The sequence below is a fragment of the Jaminaea rosea genome, assembly GCF_003144245.1.
Source record: "Jaminaea rosea strain MCA 5214 unplaced genomic scaffold BDZ90scaffold_1, whole genome shotgun sequence".
Lineage (NCBI taxonomy): Eukaryota > Fungi > Basidiomycota > Exobasidiomycetes > Microstromatales > Jaminaea > Jaminaea rosea.
In genome coordinates, this window is record NW_020289975.1 from 2,672,331 (window position 1) to 2,690,709 (window position 18,379).

Genomic DNA, 18,379 nt, shown 5'->3' on the forward strand with positions numbered 1-18,379 from the left:
TCGTACGACATTCTCTCGCGGCTCTTCTTTGTCCTCGTATGCACGGGCCCCGGCGCCTCGCTCGCGTGTGAGTCTCGGGCTGACATAAGCAAGGGAGGAGATTTCTGAAGCGGCCGCTCGCCGGGAGCAGCGGGAAAGTGAGAAGCGGGGCAGCGACTTTCTTCGTGTTGCGCCTCCTCATTCGTCATCAATATGAGCGCCCGTATCGTCGCTGGCAGCAGAGTTGGAGCTGGCCGACTTGCTCGCCTCTCAGCTAGAGGCGTAGCAACGTCTCGCAGCGCTCCTGTTGCTGCCTCTATCTCGCCATCATCATCCTCTAGACGATGCATATATTCTGCTCCTCTTCGCTTCGCCGCCGGCGCTCCTTCATCCTCTCGCTCCTTCCACTCTTCGAGAGCAGCACACGTCGACGTAGCAGCAGAAGCGGCCGCGGCTGCTCCTCCTCCGGTGGAGTTGAGCCAAGCGGATCTGACTCGTCTCGCTAGGCAACGCAACATCGGCATCGCAGCTCACGTTGACTCAGGAAAGACGACTTTGACGGAGCGAGTCCTCTTTTACACAGGCCGTATCAAAGACATTCACGAGGTCCGCGGTAGAGATGCCGTGGGAGCAAAGATGGACCATATGGAGCTGGAGAGAGAAAAGGGAATTACCATCCAGTCCGCAGCTACATACGCACATTATCGTGCCACTCCGCCGACGGAGACACGGGCTGTGAGTGGCGACGCAGCTTTGATGGACACAAAAGGCGAAGCTCCCAAGGAGGACTTTCACCTCAACATCATCGACACACCCGGTCACGTTGACTTCACAATCGAAGTAGAGCGAGCGTTGCGTGTCCTCGATGGAGCTGTATTGGTGCTCTGCGCCACCTCCGGTGTTCAGTCACAGTCCATCACCGTCGATCGACAAATGCGCCGCTATCGTGTCCCCCGCATTTCTTTCATCAACAAGATGGACAGGCAGGGCGCAGACCCCTGGCGTGTTATCGGACAGATCCGACAGAAGCTCCGTATGCCGGCCGCAGCTGTGCAGATCCCTATTGGAGCCGAGGACGAATTCAGTGGAGTAGTCGACATTGTGAGGTGGAAGACGGTATACAACGAAGGAGAGAAGGGAATCGTCGTACGAGAGGAGGACGGCGTACCTGCCGAACTGGAGGAGTTTGCCAAGGCAAAGAGGCAGGAACTGATTGAGCAGCTCAGCGAGGTGGATGAGACTATGGCGGACATCTTCCTTGAGGAGCGAGAGCCTACGCTCGAGGAGTTGGCAACTGCCATTAGGCGAGCGACGCTCACGTGCAGCTTCTCGCCTGTCTTCATGGGCTCGGCCATCAAGAACAAGGGCGTGCAGGCCATGCTTGACGGTGTATGCGCGTACCTGCCTGACCCTTCGCAGGTGCCCGTCACGGCGATGGACATGAGCAAGGAGGCCATTGAAAAGGCAAAGGCAGCCGCTGCTGAGGCTGCAGAGGCCGCAGCGGGTACTGCATCCGCCGAGGCAGTTGTCACCGGCACGCCCGCCACCCAACCCCTCATCAGCCTCGCCCCCGCCTCCTCTGCTCCCTTTGTCGGCCTCGCCTTCAAGCTTGAAGAAGGTCGTTACGGACAACTAACCTACGTGCGTGTCTACCAAGGGACGCTCAAGCGGGGCACAACAATCTTCAATGCCCGTACAGGCAAGAAGGTCAAGGTGCCTCGCCTGGTGCGAATGCACTCAAACGACATGGAGGACGTGGACGAGCTTGGCGCTGGAGAGATTTGCGCCATGTTTGGCGTCGAATGCTCATCGGGCGATACCTTCACGGACGGTCAGACGTCCCTCAGTATGACGAGCATGTTCGTCCCGGACCCGGTCATCTCGCTCGCCCTCACTCCCGAGGGAGGCGAAGGAGGCAAGGGAGCGGGAGGTGCCATCTCGCAGAACTTTTCGCGTGCGCTCAACAGGTTCCAGAAGGAGGACCCGACCTTCCGCGTGCACGTTGACTCCGAGTCTGGCGAGACGATTATTAGCGGTATGGGCGAGCTTCATCTCGAGATCTACGTCGAGAGGATGAAGCGCGAGTACAATGTGCCGTGCAAGACTGGCAAGCCTAGAGTCGCCTTCAGGGAGACGATTGGCGCGCGCGTACCTTTCAACTACACACACAAGAAGCAGACTGGTGGTGCTGGTCAATTCGGACGTGTGGTTGGGTACATTGAACCAATGGAGCGCGACGAGGAGACGGGCAAGGATGTGGCTTTCGAGAACAGGGTGACGGGTGGAAACATTCCCTCGGGCTACTTCGCTGCATGTGAGAAGGGCTTCTACGAGGCGCTGGAGAAGGGTGCACTTACTGGGCATCCGATTCAAGGGATTCGCTACGTCCTAGAGGACGGAGCAGCTCACTCGGTCGACTCGTCCGAGTTGGCCTTTAAGCTGGCTGTCATGGGCTCCATCCGAGACGTGTACCGCAAAGCGCAGCCTATCGTCCTGGAGCCCAAGATGAAGGTCGAGATTACCAGCCCGGCACAATGGCAGGGTGCCGTCGTGGGCTCTATCAATCAGCGTCAGGGACTGGTGGAGGACTCGGAGACTCGGGCAGACGACTTCAGCTTGACGGCAGAGGTGTCGCTGAACAACATGTTCGGATACTCGAGCTTGTTGAGAGGGCTGACCCAGGGCACGGGAGAGTTCAGCATGGAGTACAGGAACCACTCGCCCGTGGTGCCGGGGGTTCAGAAGGATATGGAGGCAGAGTATGCCAAGATTCAGGCGAAGAAGAATTAAGCAGTCGAGAATCTCGCATGTGTAGACTATAGAAGCTTCGCCTCCTAGACTGCGGAGACGCATCGGTCAGCCCGATAATCATCACTCTTTTGCGACGCATACCTCTCGTCTCGACGTCAAGTCATGGTTATTCGAAGCAACGCAACGCAGCGCAGCTCTCATGGAGGCGCCGTGATATCACCAAGTCAATTTGTCTCGACGCCTACGACCTGCTCGCCCTGTACTCGCCCTCTGCGCTAAGTGCAAGCTGTGCCATCTCCCCACTGAGCTGGCCCAAGAGGTCTCCCGCTGCCTTGTGATAATCAGCCTGAGCCTTGATCAGAGCCGCGAGACTCTTGACTGGCTCGTCATTCTCCGTCACGCTCTTCATAGCACTAATCGCCTCCTCTGTAGCCGCAACGAGGGAGTCTTCGGCCTTTTCTACCTCATTTCGCTGATGCTCGACCTTCTCCGTCTTGCCCGCCGCCTCTGAAGCCTTGAGCGTCGCCTTCCATGAGTCGAGGTGGAGGCGCGCAGAGTTGACGCTCTGTCTAGCCTTTGTGGCAGCGGCGAGCTGCGAGCCAAAGGAGGTCCAAGGCTTCAAGAAGCCCTGGCGGATCTGCTCGTCCTGGCTCAACCTCGCATTGCCAAGCCTGTCCTGAGCCAGAGCGAACTTCTGGAGAGCTTCGGCCAGCTTGCCCGGCTGAGCTGATTCGGGTTGGACGCCAGCGGGCGTTGAGAGGCCGGCAATGTTCGTAGGTGAGGCGCCTAGCTGGATGGCTCCGCTGGCTGCGGCACGCGAGAGGGCATGAGGGAGAGTGCGGTGAACGTTCTCGGGGGCCGAAGTGGCTTGGATGGGAGGGAGGTTGGTGCCCTTAGCTGCGGAGGCGGCCCAGCTTGTCACCGAGTGGGAGACCTGCGTCGAGAGGAGAGTCATGGACTCTTGGACTTGCGTCTGCGCGATGTCGTACAAGATGATGGTCAGCATGTGAGGGAGTTGCGGACAAGAACAAGAGACGCACCGGGTAGTCGTAGGCTTCGTTGTCATAGGCCTTGGCAATTTTGAGGAGGCTGGCGTGCGCATTCTTGAGTCCATCGACACGGTTTTCGAGGGAGATGTACTCCTCAGGGAGCCTGGAACGGGGACAAGAAGTGTCAAAATGCATGTATGCTACGTTTCGTGGCTCGCAGCCTCAAGTCGTCCTCACTCGGTGATATCATCACTGTGAACCTGTCCCAATCTCTCACGGGCCTGCTGGCTCAGATTGCCAACGCTCTGTCCCAGGTTACCGACGCTCTGGCCCATGTCTCTGCCCAACTTCTGGAAGTTGGCGGATAGCTTGGAAAAGTCCATGTTCATGGCGGCGATGCAAAAGGAGGGATGCGGATGGTGTCGGTGTTGGCGATGGTTATGGTTATGGTGGAGGAGGACGATGAGAACAGTCGAAGCCGAGTGTCAATCAAGGCTGCGCGAAGCTGTCCTCGGCGCCTCTTCGAAGCGGCAAGCGGCAAGCGGCAACGACAGGCACACCATCAGACTGGCGTCGAGCCGGAGAGCGGGCTGCGTTGGCAACACAGACCAGAAAGCAGAGCAACACGTGGCACGGACCTCCGCCTTGCAGACCGGGACGATCACCACTACGGCGTTTCATCAAGTTAAGGCTCATAAACAAAAGTGGTCTATTGAGCCCTGTTATAGAAGGCTGTTCATCGCCGCACACTAGTCGCGCAGCTCAAACCCTCTTGAGCTTCTTCTTATCCCTGCCAGAAGCTCCAGGGTCACCACCGCCGCCCATCTTCTTGGCAATCCCCGCCATGATCCTCTTGACCTCCCCATCCCCCTCCCTGAAGCTCGACGGGTTGAAGTACGCCGGGCTTGACGTAAGCAGCCACTCCGGTCGCACTTCAATGCACGTTCTGATCCAATTGCGGCTTGTGAGCACGAATTCATGGTAGAGAACGAACTCGGGCGAATGGTCCAGCGATGTGCTAGGGTGGAGTGCGACGACCTGGTTATCCTTGAGGGTAGTGTACTGCGCCGACTTTCCACTTCCCGATCGATGCGCCACCTGCATGAAGAAGCCACACGCAATCGCCTTGCGGATATTGTCGTAGTAATTGCGCTCGTTGCCCTCAAATTGCGTCGAGACCAAGTCCAGATTGAAGCGCTCCATCGTCCTCTGGAGCTGGGATCGCACGTTGTCCGCCTGCTGCAGCGCTCGGTGCGAAACGTAGTTCTGCCAGCACCAGTTGTTGGGATCCTGCTTGCCCGCCGTCTTGTACGCATGGTAGACGTTGAGTAGCGAGAGATGGTCCCCATCCGGGTGGCTGAACTCGGCCTTGGCCGCGTCCGCCTGCTGGCGTTGCGCATTCGGTCGCATGAAGACGTTGGGGACGGAGAGCATGGCGGCGATGGTGAGGATCTCGTTGCTGCATTTGAATTCAGGTGAGACGATGAGCATTTTGGCCAATTGAGGGTCCAAAGGGAACTCGGCCATGATCTCGCCCAAGGGAGTCAGGTCACCATTGTCGTCGAAGGCGCCGAGGTAGTTGAGAAGCTCCAGAGCACGCATGATTGTCTCAGGGGCGGGAGCATCAAGGTAATCGAAGCGGACCAGATTGGAAACGCCGAGCTTCTTGAGCTCGAGGACGGTGTTTGCGAGGTTGCTGCGGAGAATCTCGGGATACGTAGACTCGATGAGCTCTTGGACGAAATCCTGACGCGGAGATGATGGAAAGATTGTCAGCATCATCTTCACTCTCTTTGCCGTTTGCAATTGCGCCTCACCTTCTCAGTGTAAAGCCTGAAGCATTTACCCTCACGCGTACGCCCAGCACGACCCATTCTTTGCTGTGCTGACGCCTTGGAGATGGGCGACACGAGGAGTGACTCGACTCTGATCCTCGGGTTGTACACCTTTTGCTTTGAGAAGCCTGGATCCACCACATACACGATACCATCGATGGTGAGCGACGTCTCGGCAATGTTCGTTGAGACGACGACCTTGCGTCCTGGCGGACCATCAGGGCTGACCCTCGGCGGCGCTGAGTCGAAGATACGTTGCTGTTGGGAAGGTGGCAGAGACGAGTACAGGGGCACGACCTTCAGCGGTCCGCAGAGGTCTGGCGATGTAGACGCCAGCTCGTCGGCTCCTGCTCGGATCTTTCTGCAGGCATCTTCGATCTCCTCCTCTCCGGTCAAGAAGAGGAGGACGTCGCCCTCGTCTTCCGCCTGGTGGATCATGAGGACAGTGCGAATAGCCGCCTCGAGATAGTCTGGCTCTGGCTCGGGAGTATAGAATGTCTCGACGGGGAAAGTACGGCCGGGTACTTTGAGGAGGGGAGCGCCATTGAAGTAGTTTTGGAACTTGTCTGCTTCGAGGGTTGCGCTCATGACGATGATCTTGAGATCGGGTCGCTGTGCACAGAGGGGCTTGAGGAGGCCAAGGAGAATATCCGTCGCAAGCGTTCGCTCGTGGGCCTCATCGAGAATGATCGTCGAGTAGCGCGAGAGCGTCTTGTCGTGCATAGCCTCTCGGAGGAGCATTCCGTCCGTCATGTACTTGAGGAAGGTGTGAGGCCGTGATGTGCAATCTTCGAAACGAATCGTGTATCCTACCTCCTGGCCTAGCGTTACGTCCATCTCCTCCGCGACACGCTTTGCGACACTCATGGCCGCCACTCTCCTTGGCTGCGTGCAGGCGATGAGCTTGGGTGCGCCATCGGGTCCCTTCTTGAGGTGAGGTAGGTCAGAATAGGCGACAAATTGAGGGATCTGCGTCGTCTTTCCTGATCCAGTCTCTCCAATCATGACCATTACCTGGCTCTCTTGAAATTTCTTCAAGAAGTCGCCCATCTGAGCAAAGACGGGAAGAGCCTTGCGCTTGGCGAGGATGTCGCGGTAGCGCTGCGAGTAGGACTTGTTGGAAGTGGTAGCAAAGGGGTTGGTGGGAGCGTCGATGGCTTTCAAGACCTGGTCTGCTGTCACCTTGCGCGGCAAGAAGCCATTGAGTGGGCTAGATGATGATGATGAGGTTGACGCAACTTGATCTTCAGGCTCCAAGTGAGCGAGGTATGGATTGGGCTTCGCCGGCGGAGGTCCCGGAGGCATAGCGCCATTGGCAGCAGCTGAATTTGCCATTGCTGGTGTAGGCAAGGTGGTGGTAAGATGGATGGCAGGCAGCAACAACAAATGCTCGAAATTCAATCTCATGGGACATCGAGCGGACGCAGCTTTTCGTAAGGGAAGGACTGAGCCACGTGGGGCGGAAGGAGGGAGCGGAGGCGTGGAGAGAAATATTTGGCCCTCGTCGAGCAACAGAAATTGACGAGGAGCAGCGGCAGCAGCTCGTCGTCGACGCATTCCCACTTCATCACAGTGGGCCGCCATGTCAGTCGATGATGGCGCCCAGGTCGCAGCTGAGTCGCCTCTCAAGAGGAAGAGAGACGGGCAAGACGATCAGGCTGAAAGTAGCAACAAGACCAAAGCAGAGCCACCATCAGCATCAGCTTCAGCATCGCAGCTAGCTTCTGGACTCAAGACAGCATCGCCCGACACGCTGCGAATCGCTTTGACATCGCTCAGGCAGGCGACGCAAATCCAAAGCGACGAGGATCCTTTGACGAGTATCGCAGCCAAGGACAAGCGCTTGCAATTTGCTCGCGAATTCCTTCAAGAACACAACGGACGAGATCGCATCTTTGAAGCATGGCAGCGAGTCCACGAGGTGAGTGAGGCTACTGAAGAGGCACCTAGGGCGACTAAATGCTGATCACACGACTCATGTACGCCATCACAGACTGGCATTGGGTCTCTCATGCCTCTTCCCATCTTCGTTCTCTCCAACCTCATCACCCTCACCTCAGTCCATCCCACAGATAACGACCTCTCCCTTAGCCTCATTCAGCCTATAGCCCCAACCAAGTCGGCCGACGTTTCTGGCTCTTCGAGCTTCTGGAACCGGCTGCATGGCTACCTGCTCAATCCAACCTCACGCCATGGGTCTCAACAGCAGCAGGGTGGCAGTGGTGGGTCGAGCGAGATTCTCGTCGTTGCCAGCCTGCACGTCCTCACCAGCATGGCCCGATTCGAGAGCGGACGCTTTGCCCGCAGCATCGTTGAGAATTTGGCTTGGAACGCCAAGTCTGTTTTGCGACTGACGTCGATGCGCAGACGGTCAGGCAAAGACCAGAAGGGCAAGGCAGGAGCGAGCGGTGCTCAGCCCAAGGCAGCGGCAACATTCACTCGCCCAGATATCAGGCTGCTCTTCATTCAGCTCCTGCTCGTCATCCTGCATCCGAGAATTCTGCCCGAGATTGACAGCGAGGGCAAGCAGCCTGAGAGCGTTGACTCTGGGGTTTCTCCCTCGACGAAGATGCTTCTCATCAACGCCGACCACGCACAGTCGAGTCTGTCGTCCATCTTCAAGACACTGGCAGACGATCCGCCCTCAGTGGTTCTGCACTTCCTGCACGTCCTTGACCGCTCTCTCTTGCTCGATAGCAAGCTGCCTCGAGGAGCGCTCGTCTCGCTGGCCAAGAGCGTCGACCTCTTGAGCTCCCTTGTTCAGTTCGCATCGAAATCAAGCCAGGTCGAGAGGCTCGCAATGGAGATGCTACACAGGCTTTGCTCCCAGCCAGGTAGAGGAGTCTGTTTCAAGGACGCTGGATGGTATGGGAGGGCAGCACCGTCATCTCGACCAGACGGCGAGGCCGAGCCGGGATTGCTGGACGACGATGAAGCACCGCGCCCGACCGACACTGCCAACCGCAGCTCAACGAGCGGCATTCACAACCCCATGATCGGCTTCTTCATCCAGTCTCAGCAGTTTTCGCCGCTTTACAACGACGCGCATCGTGACTTGCTCATGGCAATCATGCGAGCCGCACCCGAGTTACAGCCAGTCTTCTTCAATTCGACGCGCACTGTTTTTGGTGCTGGCAGACTTGAGCCACCTCTTCCCGAAGCAGGTGCCCGATTGAGCGGTCTATTGGCCAATCGGCTGATGGGACTGCTACTAGATCTGGGTCTGCCGCGAATTTTTGACGCTACTCAGCCACCGGCAACAGGGAGGTTGATTTCAGCAGTCTTCCCTCACACACTTGCGAGAGCCAATCTCATCAAAGGATTGCGTCACCCGGACAGGCTAGTGCGATGGAGCACGCTTGACCTGCTCAGCCGCCTCCTTGGGCGGGTCGGACGGATGCTCGCTGTATGCGCACGCTTCGCTCGTCAAGACGAGGGGTGGCAGCAAGCAGGTCGTGCTTTGCTGCGCGAGTGTGCGAAGCGCCTACCTGACCTCTCGACGATCATGAGCGCTTCGGAGCAGATCGCTACGCCCGCGAAAGGCAATAGTACAGCCACTGCCCCATCGACGTCTGTGACGCCGCAGGAGAAGGCGACAGCAGGAAAGATCGACTGGGTCCTCCTGGAAGGCTCGCTCCGCTCCGGCCTGCGGTACATGCGTCTCACTCGTCGACGTTTCGGTGGCGGGGGAGTGAGTCCGCTTAGCTCAGGCGGATACGACTTCCGTAACCTGCTATCTGCTCCCTACCTCACCAACGCCTTTGTCAGTGAAGACGCCAGTGAAGCAAAGGAGCTCTTGCCCCTCATTCAGCTCCACGCCATCAAGATGCTCAGACTGGCAAAGCTACAGCTCGCCTCGACCAGCGGGAGCGACAGTGTACTCGCACAAGTGGTCGAGCTCCTCATGTCGCCAGAGAATTCGCCTGAGGCGCGTGCAGAGGCGGCGAGCTTGCTGAAGGAGGCGTTCGGATCAGTAGCTGCCGACGATCCGTCAGCGTCCAGCGCAGCGCTCACCTTCGAAGGCGATCAGGGAGAGTTCGAAGCTTGGATTGCAGCTTTGCCCACTGGCCATGATGAGACTGCTCGCGCTCGCCGTGCTACTGCCGTCGCGCTGCTTGAAGAGTGCCTCTCGCGCTGCTCGAAGAACACTTATCGCTATCTGGAGGCTGCGCGCTCCTTCAACACCGAGCTTGAAGAGAGCGATACCCTCTGCGTGTCGCCTTTGTTTGCTACTTTCGCTGAGCAGCTTGCCATCAAGATGGAGAAGGGGCTGTTCCCAAATGGAAATGCGCAAGAAGCCGTGCTGCAGTATCTTCGTCGGCTCATGCCGCTGCTGATCGGCAGAAGCAGGCCAGGAGCTCAAGGCGCGATGCTCGCATTCCAGGGCAAGCTAGTGGACATTGCAGCTGCGAAGGCTTTCGAGGAGAAGCAGGTAGCCACCATCAAGGGCACAAGGAGCGTCATCGATTGGGGCTCTGCTCTCGAGGAAAATGAGAGTAAAACCGTGCGCGCCGAGACTCTGTCGGCCATCGGCTTCGACCCTGAGGACCCAGCATCCTACCCGTCGCTGCTTCTTGCAACTCCTTCTGCTCTCTCAGAAGCAAGCGCCCTCCCTCCCTGCATTCTCCTGATGCAAGCGCATCGCCACCTAGCGAGCAGCCATCGCAGAGCTGGCAAGAAGAGCAAGTCAAAATTGGCAGTAGATCACGTTATCCTCCTCACAGAAGATGCGCCAATGGCCAAGCTCTCCCTCCGACTCATCGCAGAGTTGCTTGCGCTGCCCAAACGCACGCCCGAGGTGAACGCTCTGCTCTTACGCTGCCTCGATCACACTCTGGCTGCTGCAGACCTGCCTTCTTCATCGCTGGGTCAGGTCTTCTTCGACCTCCCTCAGCTACGAGACGCTGTGGAACACTGCGACGCCAAGCTCCTGGCTGCGTTTGCAAATATCCTCGCAGAGCGTCTCGACAGCGCGAGGGCAGGCGTGCTACGCGACTGGGTCTCGTCTTGTGCGGACAAGCATGGCCTGAGCGCCGTCACTCGACCTCTGGTGCCATTCATGGACGACATTACGCTGGACCGTCTCTGGTCAACCAGCTTGCAAGGCGACCTCATTACGGGTGGAGTGGAGGAGCTGCGGATGCTCAGAGAGATTGATGCTCTGCGCCACACGTCGAGTCAGAGCGCGGACGCTGCTCAGCTTCTTGCCTTGGGAAGCAAATTGCTCGCCCACGATGGATCCCGCGAAGAGTTGGTAGCTCTACTCCTTTCGATCGTTGGAAAAAGTCAAGCAAGCAACAGCTCCAATGACCACGCCCGCGCGTATCTCTCTGCTCAGGCCTCAGTGGGCAAACTCGACCTGCAATGGCTCACGCCAGACTTGCCCGGAGCTGACGCTCTGCAGTCGCTCCTAATCTACCGCTTTCATGATGGTCTCGAGCTCCTCAGTTCTCAATTGGCGACCAAGTCTGGAGGACAAGACGTTGCAAAAATGGTCGAGAGCATGCCATTGTCAGTGCTGGCTTGGTTGGATGTGCAGTCGATCCTTTGCGAGGCAAGTGACTGCGGCACCGCTCTGCAGTTGGACGAGCTCGCCTCGCCGCTGGCGTCCCTGGCCTTCCACCCAGACCCGACTCGGAGCGTGGTAGCAGGCGATGCTCTAGGGCTGCTCTACCTCCTCTCCTCTCGCCAAGCCGACAAGACCCTGCCGTCATCTGTGCTCAGTGTCGTCCTCTCCGTCATCCCGAATAAGCCAGGAGATGCCTTCACCGCTGGCGCTCTTCGTTTCGGCGCCTCCTTGCTTTCATCCAGCAAGACTTCGTCGACAGATGCTGTCAACATTGCCCAGCGTCTTTTAGAGCAGTCTCTCCTTTGGCTGGTTCGCCGCTTCGCAGAGGATGAAGAAGATTCTCCTAGCCTCCTTACGGCAATCGATGCCTTCGGCTCCCTCCTCTACCGTTGCGCCGCTGTTGGCGGCCAAGCAAAGCCAGTACCACACCTAGCGGACCCAGCCATCGAAGCTGCATTTAAGCGTCGGTTGACACAGAGGAAGCAGATGGATATGGTGCGCTTGCTCGTCTTGACGACGGACCTCAAGCCCAGCTCGGCAGCGGCCCACACAGCGGCTTTGCTTGCTCATTCGCAGTTCAGGACTGCCGCTGCCGAGGGTGCAGCCTCACGAGGAGTGCTGGTCTCCATTCTCCACTCGCTGGCATCACAGCACGCAGAGCAGGTGGTGACGCCGCAAAATCTGCAGGCTCTGCTGGGCATTTACGGCGGGACCATGTCGCTTCCTGATCGACAGTTATTTGACCTCTTTCAGATGGCAGGGGAGCGCCTTGGAAGAGGCTTGTTCCCTAGTCTAGCCCGCAGCTGGTCTGCTGACGGCACACGCGGTGGTCAATCATCGACGACTGCACTTGACGCTCTCCTGTCACTCGACAGCGGTCGTGCCTTTTCAACCTGCGCAGCCTTCCCTCGCGACCGTGCCTTCGAGCACCTCTCAGCCGGCGCAGTGCCTTCAGGCAGCAACGACACTTACGATCCTCTCTGGGTCCTGACCCTTCTCAGCGGAGCTATGCAGCAGCAGAGTGGCGACCTGCGTATTACTGGGCTCGAGTGGCTCGCCATCGTCCGTACCAACGCCCTGGGAGTGGCCATTGTCTGCCTCAGCTCCAAGCAGGCCAGCACGCGCAACACTGCAGCAAACGTGATCGCTCGAGCTTACGCGGGGATCTCGGGCTCGGACGTTCAAGAGAAGCAGCACCTCATGCTCAATATGGACGTGGTTCGCTCCCTCCTTTCTGCCTCGCAACAGGAAGAGGAGGCTGCACCTCTTCCCCTCACCACTACCCTCTTCCTCGCGCACCACCTGCGACTCGTCGGCTCTCCCTCATCCGTTCTCTTCCCCCCAGTCTCTCGCTTCCTGCTGCAGCGACCGACGTTCGACAGCACGGATGTGCCGATGCTGTATGCCACACTTCAGTCGACCGATCCGGATCACTGGAGGGCGCATCGTCTCTGGATGCTGCGCTTCTTGAGGGATGTGAGCACAGCGGGTGGCGTTGGGTTGGAATGGCGGGTGTTGAAGAGGCGCTACGTCTGGGATCTATTGGCCAGTATGTATACCGCACTCAAGAGGGCGGCAGGAGCTTTCGATGGGGCGAGCAACGGCGGTGAGGAGGCCGAGGGGTCGTCTTCAACTGCTCCGAGTGTCACAAGACAGACGCTTCGCCTCGTCGAAGAGACTATGCTCGCGCTCGTGAACAAGCCGCGTGTGGCCAGCGAGCTGCTGACGCGCAAGGGCCTGTTGACGTGGATACTGCAGCAGATTACGCTCGAGGGAAAGGGCAGGCCAGGCAGGCACGCTGCTACCTTCGAGTCGAATAGCATCGAAGCAGGGAACGAGCAGCTAGACCAGGACCACGTTGAGACAGCAGAGCAGGAGATCGATGCCAACTTCAAACTACTGCTCTTACGCCACGCCCTCGGAGACAAGCCTGAGCTCTGGGACCGTTTAGACCGCACCATGGCCGACGTCAGCTGGACATCAACGGTGCTGGCCATTCTTGACGGCATGGAGGACTCTTACTCATCTACGCGTCACTTCATCGAGGTGCTGTGTATTGTAGCCATGCGCCAGGCTAGCGACATCTCCGGCTCGTCTAGAGGTCTACTGTTGCGTCTACTAGGCGAAGCTGTCGCTGGTCTGCAGGCGCGATCGAGCGCATCAACGAGGTCTGCCCTGAAGGGTGAGGTGTCTATTCTGGCCGGCAAAATCTTGGAGAGCCTGTTGACCTTGCGAGAAGGTGAATCAGAGGAGCAGAATAGGCGGCAGATCGGGGCTTACTTTGCACAAGCTCTCGGACTCGCAGTATCGGGGGATGAGCAGAGATGGAGACGAGAGCATGTGAGGATGTTGCATTCGTGACCAGACGACAAGGATGTATTTTGCAATGCTATCATGAGCTTTCCCCGGGGTCTAAGATGCTTTGTGCCCTTCCGTCCCGACCGCGATTCTCTGCCACGCGACGCTGGCTCTCCCACGGGAAAGGCGTCCGCGATTGGTCGACCGTCCATTACTACTCATCGGCTTCGCACCACTACCCCTCCTTCACCACTCCCTCACCATGCGCCCCACCTCTCTGCTGAGCGTCTCACGCTCGCTGCCTCTGCTCCAACAGCAGGCGGCTTCCTCATCGTCATCAGGAGCGGCTTCATCTCCCTTCACGACGGCGCATCGCAGCTATGTCAAGTCGCTCTACAAGCGATACCTCAAGAACGAGCTTGACTGGGTGATTAGGAGGGACATTTGGAGGGACAGGGCGATTGAGATTCGTGCAGAGGTAAGTTCCAGGCTCGAACTCATCAGCATGTGCGGTGATAAAGGACAGGCAAGGCAATGTAGCGCCCTTGGACAAGGTCTTCTGCCTGGCGTCTGCAGCTCGTCGAGGCGCATCTATGCTGCTGCCCCCGAACAAGGAGATCGGACATTGGCTCACCGCGTGCGCCCTTCCCCTCGCTTTCGTAGTTTGAGCGCAACAGGCACATTCGCAACCCCCGTGAGCTCGCCAAGGTCCTCGAGGCTGCGGAGGAGCGATTGGCCAGCCTCGCCCACCCGGACCCTTACAGGCGTGAGTGCGAGGACGAAGAGAGGATTGAATTGTGCAGTACACAGCGTACTGATGTTCCGCATCCTCACTTTAATACACCGCAGCGCCCCTCGCCGAGGATGGAACCAAGTGGGAGCGTAACATGCCGCCGCCGTACGTATGAGGCGATTAGGCCAAGCTGGGCAGTCGGATCGTCGGAGGAATGGGAGGGGGGCATGGCCGGCTCACGTACGACAGCGTCGAGAAAATGTAGGCAGAGGCAGCCAGGTCAGATGCAAAGGAGATACTCAATTCGGCATTGTGTGGGGTGAGGACGAAAGCGTGCTTTGCTTCGTGACAGTCGGCGCTCCTGCGTGAGGACAGCATCAACTCGATGCAACACCACGAGGAGGCTTTGTCAAGGACGAAATGATCAGGTCAAGGTTGCTTGAAGATCAAGATACCGCATTGCGTGCAGAGGTATTGGCGGTAGCATAAAGGGCGAAAGGTGTATCTCAGAGCGCTATGAACAGATTGATTACCCCTCCTTCTCTCCCCCCTCGCGGCCCCCCTCGCGCCGCTTCATCGCGCCAACAACAACCCCCAAAGCGTCACATAAGCTAGTGCGCCAATGGGCGCCACATTTCTCCTTACCGCAACCTCCCAATGAAAGACCCTCCTGCTTCTGATATGCCACGACCCTTTCATCGTAGCGGCGGCCACAGCGGCAGCCCTGTTACTCGCAGCGGCAGAGGCTGTAAGCCCCCATCCGGAGACGGCCCATACCTTCTCGCGCATACGGCGTCGGCGGCGACGTCGTCGCAGAGCGAGGCGAAGACGACGCAGGGCTTCAGTGGGCGTTTCGCCATCCTGAAGTTGGAGCGAGTCGTGCAGATCTTCATCGTCGTCATCGTCGTCAAGACCTGTAAGGCCAGCGGTGGTGAGGCCAGGGTCTGTTGTCTCGCCTTCCAGAACGGAATCTTCTGCGCCAGTCACGCCACCACCACCATCGTCCGTTGTAGCCGCAGCGTCTTCTCGAGCGGGCGATGTATTCTTGCGCCCCGCAGCTCGCATACCCCTCAGTCGCCTGAGGAGGATGTTGGTCATCCCACTTCGCCCAATGGAATCGAGCGCACTCGTCTTGATGAGGACACCGTTGCGCTCTTGTTGACGTTCCTCGGCCGCAAGCAGGGCGCCTTCGTCCACCGGCCCTTCGTCTTCATCGCCGCTCTCTTCGTCGGAGGTAGAGGAGTCGAAGGGTGCTGAACCCATGATCGCACGCCAGAAGCGCTGCCCTGCTCGTACGCGGCCTGGTGTGTAGGTAGGGCGAGAGGGACGGATGGCTGGACCTGACTCTCCGCCAGCTAGCGTCGAGGCTGGGGTGCGCTCCCTACTGCTGGCGCGCGATCGGGACGAGCCCACTGTAGGCGTGTGGAGCGCCGAGGCCCTAGAAGAAGATCCTTGCATCCTTCCATTCCTCGTCGAGCCGCCCGATGGTGGCGCCCTCTGCGTGGGCGCATCGGCGATGTTACTCGTGACCCATCTCGCCACGACGTCACTGAAGGCGGTGAAAGACGCAATGACGATCCACGCTTCGACCGGCCTGTCAGGGCCAGCGACGAAGATCGTCAGGCGAACGAGCGGCCAGCAGATGGCCTGCAGGGCGATCAATCGGATGAGCGAGGGGAAGAGCGAGTAGTAGATGAGCCACCTGCGCAGCAAAAGCGTGGTGAGGGAGAGGGCGTGGTACGCCGTGCACAGGGCCCACAGGCTCGCCAAGAGGAAGTCGAGCCCGCAGGTAGCGCGCGCGTGCGGGTATTCGGCCACGTTGAGGAGTCGACCTTTTTGCAGAAGAGAGCCGCGAGGTGTAGAGCGCGACATGTGCAGCGCGGTGTTGCGTAGAAGCCAGAAGGTGCCTACGAAGCCGGGTACGGCGGCTAGCATGCGCAATGGATGGAGAAGCAGGCGGAGAAGCCAGGGTGAGAAGCCATCGTCATCGCTGTCGTCGTCTTTGTCTGCGCTGACTTCCGTGACTCGTCGCGACGATGTTGCGGGCAGTCGGCGACGGTGATCGTTGGCTGTCGAGCGCCCTTCACTTCTGGTTGGTGGACGACGTTCCCGCCTCGATCGAGTGGACGAGGTCGTTCGAGAGTGTGAGACCTCGTTTGCTTCTTCGCCTTCGGTGTCGCTTTTCGGTTGCCAAGCAGGGGGCTGTGCAGCCTCCTCGGCGTCTGGAGCTTGAGCTCGCGTTGGCGGTGCTGGAGTTGTAGAGATTCGGCGCCGCGCCTCACCGATGGCAGATGAAGGAGCTACGCCATGCTGTTGGAGAGGGACGGACGCGGAGGCAGAATGCCCCCTGTTGCGCCTTGTCTCGAAAGCCAGACCGTCGTCATCATCCATGTCCGCAGCAGCCTGAGCGTTGATGGAAGCTCCGTCCACCGCATTTGCGGGGCGAGGCGGTGGGAAGTCTGCATCGTTGGCCTGGTACGGCGGAGGAGGCGGAAGCATCTCGCGCACATCCGCGGGCATATGGTGGGGCGACGCCGCGTCGGAAAGACCATTGACGGCGGTGTCAAGCCCAGCTGCGGCGCCTAAGGCAGCTGCGTGCAATTGCCAAAGGCGGGGATCCCCCGGAGAAATTCCCCCCTCTCCGCCACTGGGACTGATGCCAAAGTAGCCCACTGGGGAGCGCTGAGCTGCATCCATTACCATAGTCTGCCAGGCCCCATCGTACGTATGATTTCCTGTTGAAGACGAGGGTAGCCCGATTGGCAAGGATGCGCTCTGAAAGTGGAGATGCGGGCTGCTATGAGTCCGACCTGGACGGACTGGTCGTGCATTGCCATTACAGCGAATGCCTGTCCCTTCTCCAGCTCCCACCTCGACGTCGCCCTCCTCGCCAGTATCACTCGCATCAGATTCTGGGAAGCCTTGCGAGGACGTAAGACTGGCGCCCGAATTCGAGCGGTGTCGCGTTCTCCGGCGGGAGGAGGATGAGGTCGCGACTGAGCTGAAATGACCGCTATTTCGCCGCGAGCCTGGAGCACTTCCTCCCGCCACATCGGATGATGAGCGCAAACGATTTCTGCTAGATGAATGCTGCTGTTGACGACCGCTGTGGCTGCGCGAGCCTGACGGCCGAGCTGAAGCAGACGAGCTAAGGCTTCCACTACCTGCAGAAGAGCCGCCAGCTGCGGCTCGCACGGGAGCTGGCCACGAGCCTGTCTCCAGAGGTGAAAGCCGCGGCGACTCCATCGCTGGCGGAGTAGTCGCTGGCGTGAAGCCTGTACCACGAAAGTCATGAAAGGGCGAGAGCCGCCTCTCAGAGGAGTGAGGGAAGAGGGAAGAGCTGGGTAGGTTGGTCATAGAGAGTGGAGAGAGGGGCGAGATCATGGGCAGCGCAGATGAAGGGGATGCTGGGGATGATGACGTCGACTCGGATCGTATACGCCGGTCGATGGATGTCCGCGACTTTGGTCGGCGAAGACCTCTCGGTGTGGATGATGAGGACATCGATAGGCGTGGGGAGGATGGAGAGGATGCCGACGAGGATGCGCGTGGGACAGCCTCATCGCTGATTGGAAAGGTATGTGCGCTTTCGTCGAGGTCGAGGTCACCGCTGCGCATAGCAATGGAGTTGCGCAATACCTCGAGGCTGGCAAAGCTCGCCGAAGGAGAGACGGGCGCAGACACCGAAGATGTCGTCGGCATCATGGCGCGCCTTTGCCTCTGCGGCGGCGAATCCGGCGGGGATGTGGCCATGCCTCTCTGCGACTTTGAACTCTAGGCGCGGTAGCGAGAGGCTATCATGGATGCGATGAGAGCGGGGGCTGTGGTGGTAATGAGGGCAAGGCTGGTTGACGACGACGTGGCGTGGGTGAGAAATAGACCACGATTGCCAGGAACAGGCTAGAGATAGAGTGCCGCCGCTGCCGCCCACCGCCCGCCGCCCGTCGCCTGGATGGAGGCCGCCCACCACGCGGCAGCAACGACGCTCCAAGACTACGACGACAACGACGACGAAGACGCTACTTTGAGCTGAGCGAACCAGGGCCGCCAAGGTGTTGATCAACTATGATCTCGACGCGACCTCGTATAAGATATTACGATAGCAGCTCACTGATACCCGTGAGACCTGGATCCAGATTCGCCATCACCGGCAAGCCTGTTTGCACCCGTTTCCAATCTGACCTTCCCGCGACAAGCAGGAACCGTCGGCACACTGAGACCAAGG

At 58.9% G+C, this 18,379-nt stretch overlaps 6 protein-coding genes across 6 annotated transcripts; 3 read left to right on the forward strand and 3 right to left on the reverse strand.

The window, feature by feature from the left end:
* Nucleotides 1-38: 38 nt before the first annotated feature.
* BDZ90DRAFT_263743 (putative MEF1-translation elongation factor G, mitochondrial) lies at nucleotides 39-2,769 on the forward strand (the record flags this gene model as incomplete). Its single annotated transcript, XM_025508617.1, has 2 exons — nucleotides 39-67; nucleotides 219-2,769. 2 exons carry the CDS (start codon nucleotides 39-41, stop codon nucleotides 2,767-2,769), a joined length of 2,580 nt encoding a protein of 859 aa, XP_025365629.1.
* BDZ90DRAFT_236368 (hypothetical protein) lies at nucleotides 2,563-4,057 on the reverse strand (the record flags this gene model as incomplete). The annotated part of the gene is made up of 3 exons (XM_025507295.1): nucleotides 2,563-3,703; nucleotides 3,771-3,882; nucleotides 3,957-4,057. The coding sequence occupies 3 exons, from the start codon at nucleotides 4,052-4,054 to the stop codon at nucleotides 2,972-2,974; spliced, it is 942 nt and encodes a 313-aa protein (XP_025365630.1). The 3' UTR covers nucleotides 2,563-2,971.
* Nucleotides 4,058-4,372: 315 nt separating this feature from the next.
* BDZ90DRAFT_236371 (P-loop containing nucleoside triphosphate hydrolase protein) lies at nucleotides 4,373-6,923 on the reverse strand. The gene is made up of 2 exons (XM_025507296.1): nucleotides 5,537-6,923; nucleotides 4,373-5,465 (listed from the first exon to the last, which is right to left on the reverse strand). The coding sequence occupies exons 1-2, from the start codon at nucleotides 6,887-6,889 to the stop codon at nucleotides 4,482-4,484; spliced, it is 2,337 nt and encodes a 778-aa protein (XP_025365631.1). The 5' UTR covers nucleotides 6,890-6,923; the 3' UTR covers nucleotides 4,373-4,481.
* Nucleotides 6,924-7,105: 182 nt separating this feature from the next.
* BDZ90DRAFT_31535 (hypothetical protein) lies at nucleotides 7,106-13,535 on the forward strand. Its single transcript, XM_025509487.1, has 2 exons — nucleotides 7,106-7,475; nucleotides 7,548-13,535. Exons 1-2 carry the CDS (start codon nucleotides 7,137-7,139, stop codon nucleotides 13,482-13,484), a joined length of 6,276 nt encoding a protein of 2,091 aa, XP_025365632.1. The 5' UTR covers nucleotides 7,106-7,136; the 3' UTR covers nucleotides 13,485-13,535.
* Nucleotides 13,536-13,662: 127 nt separating this feature from the next.
* On the forward strand, nucleotides 13,663-14,458 carry BDZ90DRAFT_230017 (hypothetical protein). The gene is made up of 3 exons (XM_025505312.1): nucleotides 13,663-13,899; nucleotides 14,085-14,187; nucleotides 14,271-14,458. The coding sequence occupies exons 1-3, from the start codon at nucleotides 13,684-13,686 to the stop codon at nucleotides 14,327-14,329; spliced, it is 378 nt and encodes a 125-aa protein (XP_025365633.1). The 5' UTR covers nucleotides 13,663-13,683; the 3' UTR covers nucleotides 14,330-14,458.
* BDZ90DRAFT_277433 (hypothetical protein) lies at nucleotides 14,380-18,038 on the reverse strand. The gene has a single exon (XM_025509006.1). The coding sequence runs from the start codon at nucleotides 17,905-17,907 to the stop codon at nucleotides 14,728-14,730; it is 3,180 nt and encodes a 1,059-aa protein (XP_025365634.1). The 5' UTR covers nucleotides 17,908-18,038; the 3' UTR covers nucleotides 14,380-14,727.
* Between the last annotated feature and the right edge of the window lie 341 nt (nucleotides 18,039-18,379).

Excerpts from the sequence above, each read along its gene's own strand:
- BDZ90DRAFT_230017 (XM_025505312.1), top strand. The coding sequence starts at position 13,684 with ATGCGCCCCACCTCTCTGCTGAGCGTCTCACGCTCGCTGCCTCTGCTC. Across the intron at positions 13,900-14,084 it reads CGATTGAGATTCGTGCAGAG|TTTGAGCGCAACAGGCACAT; the intron begins GTAAGTTCCAGG and ends TCGCTTTCGTAG. Across the intron at positions 14,188-14,270 it reads CCACCCGGACCCTTACAGGC|CGCCCCTCGCCGAGGATGGA; the intron begins GTGAGTGCGAGG and ends AATACACCGCAG.
- BDZ90DRAFT_31535 (XM_025509487.1), top strand. The coding sequence starts at position 7,137 with ATGTCAGTCGATGATGGCGCCCAGGTCGCAGCTGAGTCGCCTCTCAAG. Across the intron at positions 7,476-7,547 it reads CATGGCAGCGAGTCCACGAG|ACTGGCATTGGGTCTCTCAT; the intron begins GTGAGTGAGGCT and ends ACGCCATCACAG.
- BDZ90DRAFT_236371 (XM_025507296.1), bottom strand. The coding sequence starts at position 6,889 with ATGGCAAATTCAGCTGCTGCCAATGGCGCTATGCCTCCGGGACCTCCG. Across the intron at positions 5,466-5,536 it reads TCAGGCTTTACACTGAGAAG|GATTTCGTCCAAGAGCTCAT; the intron begins GTGAGGCGCAAT and ends TCTCCGCGTCAG.
- BDZ90DRAFT_277433 (XM_025509006.1), bottom strand. The coding sequence starts at position 17,907 with ATGGCCACATCCCCGCCGGATTCGCCGCCGCAGAGGCAAAGGCGCGCC.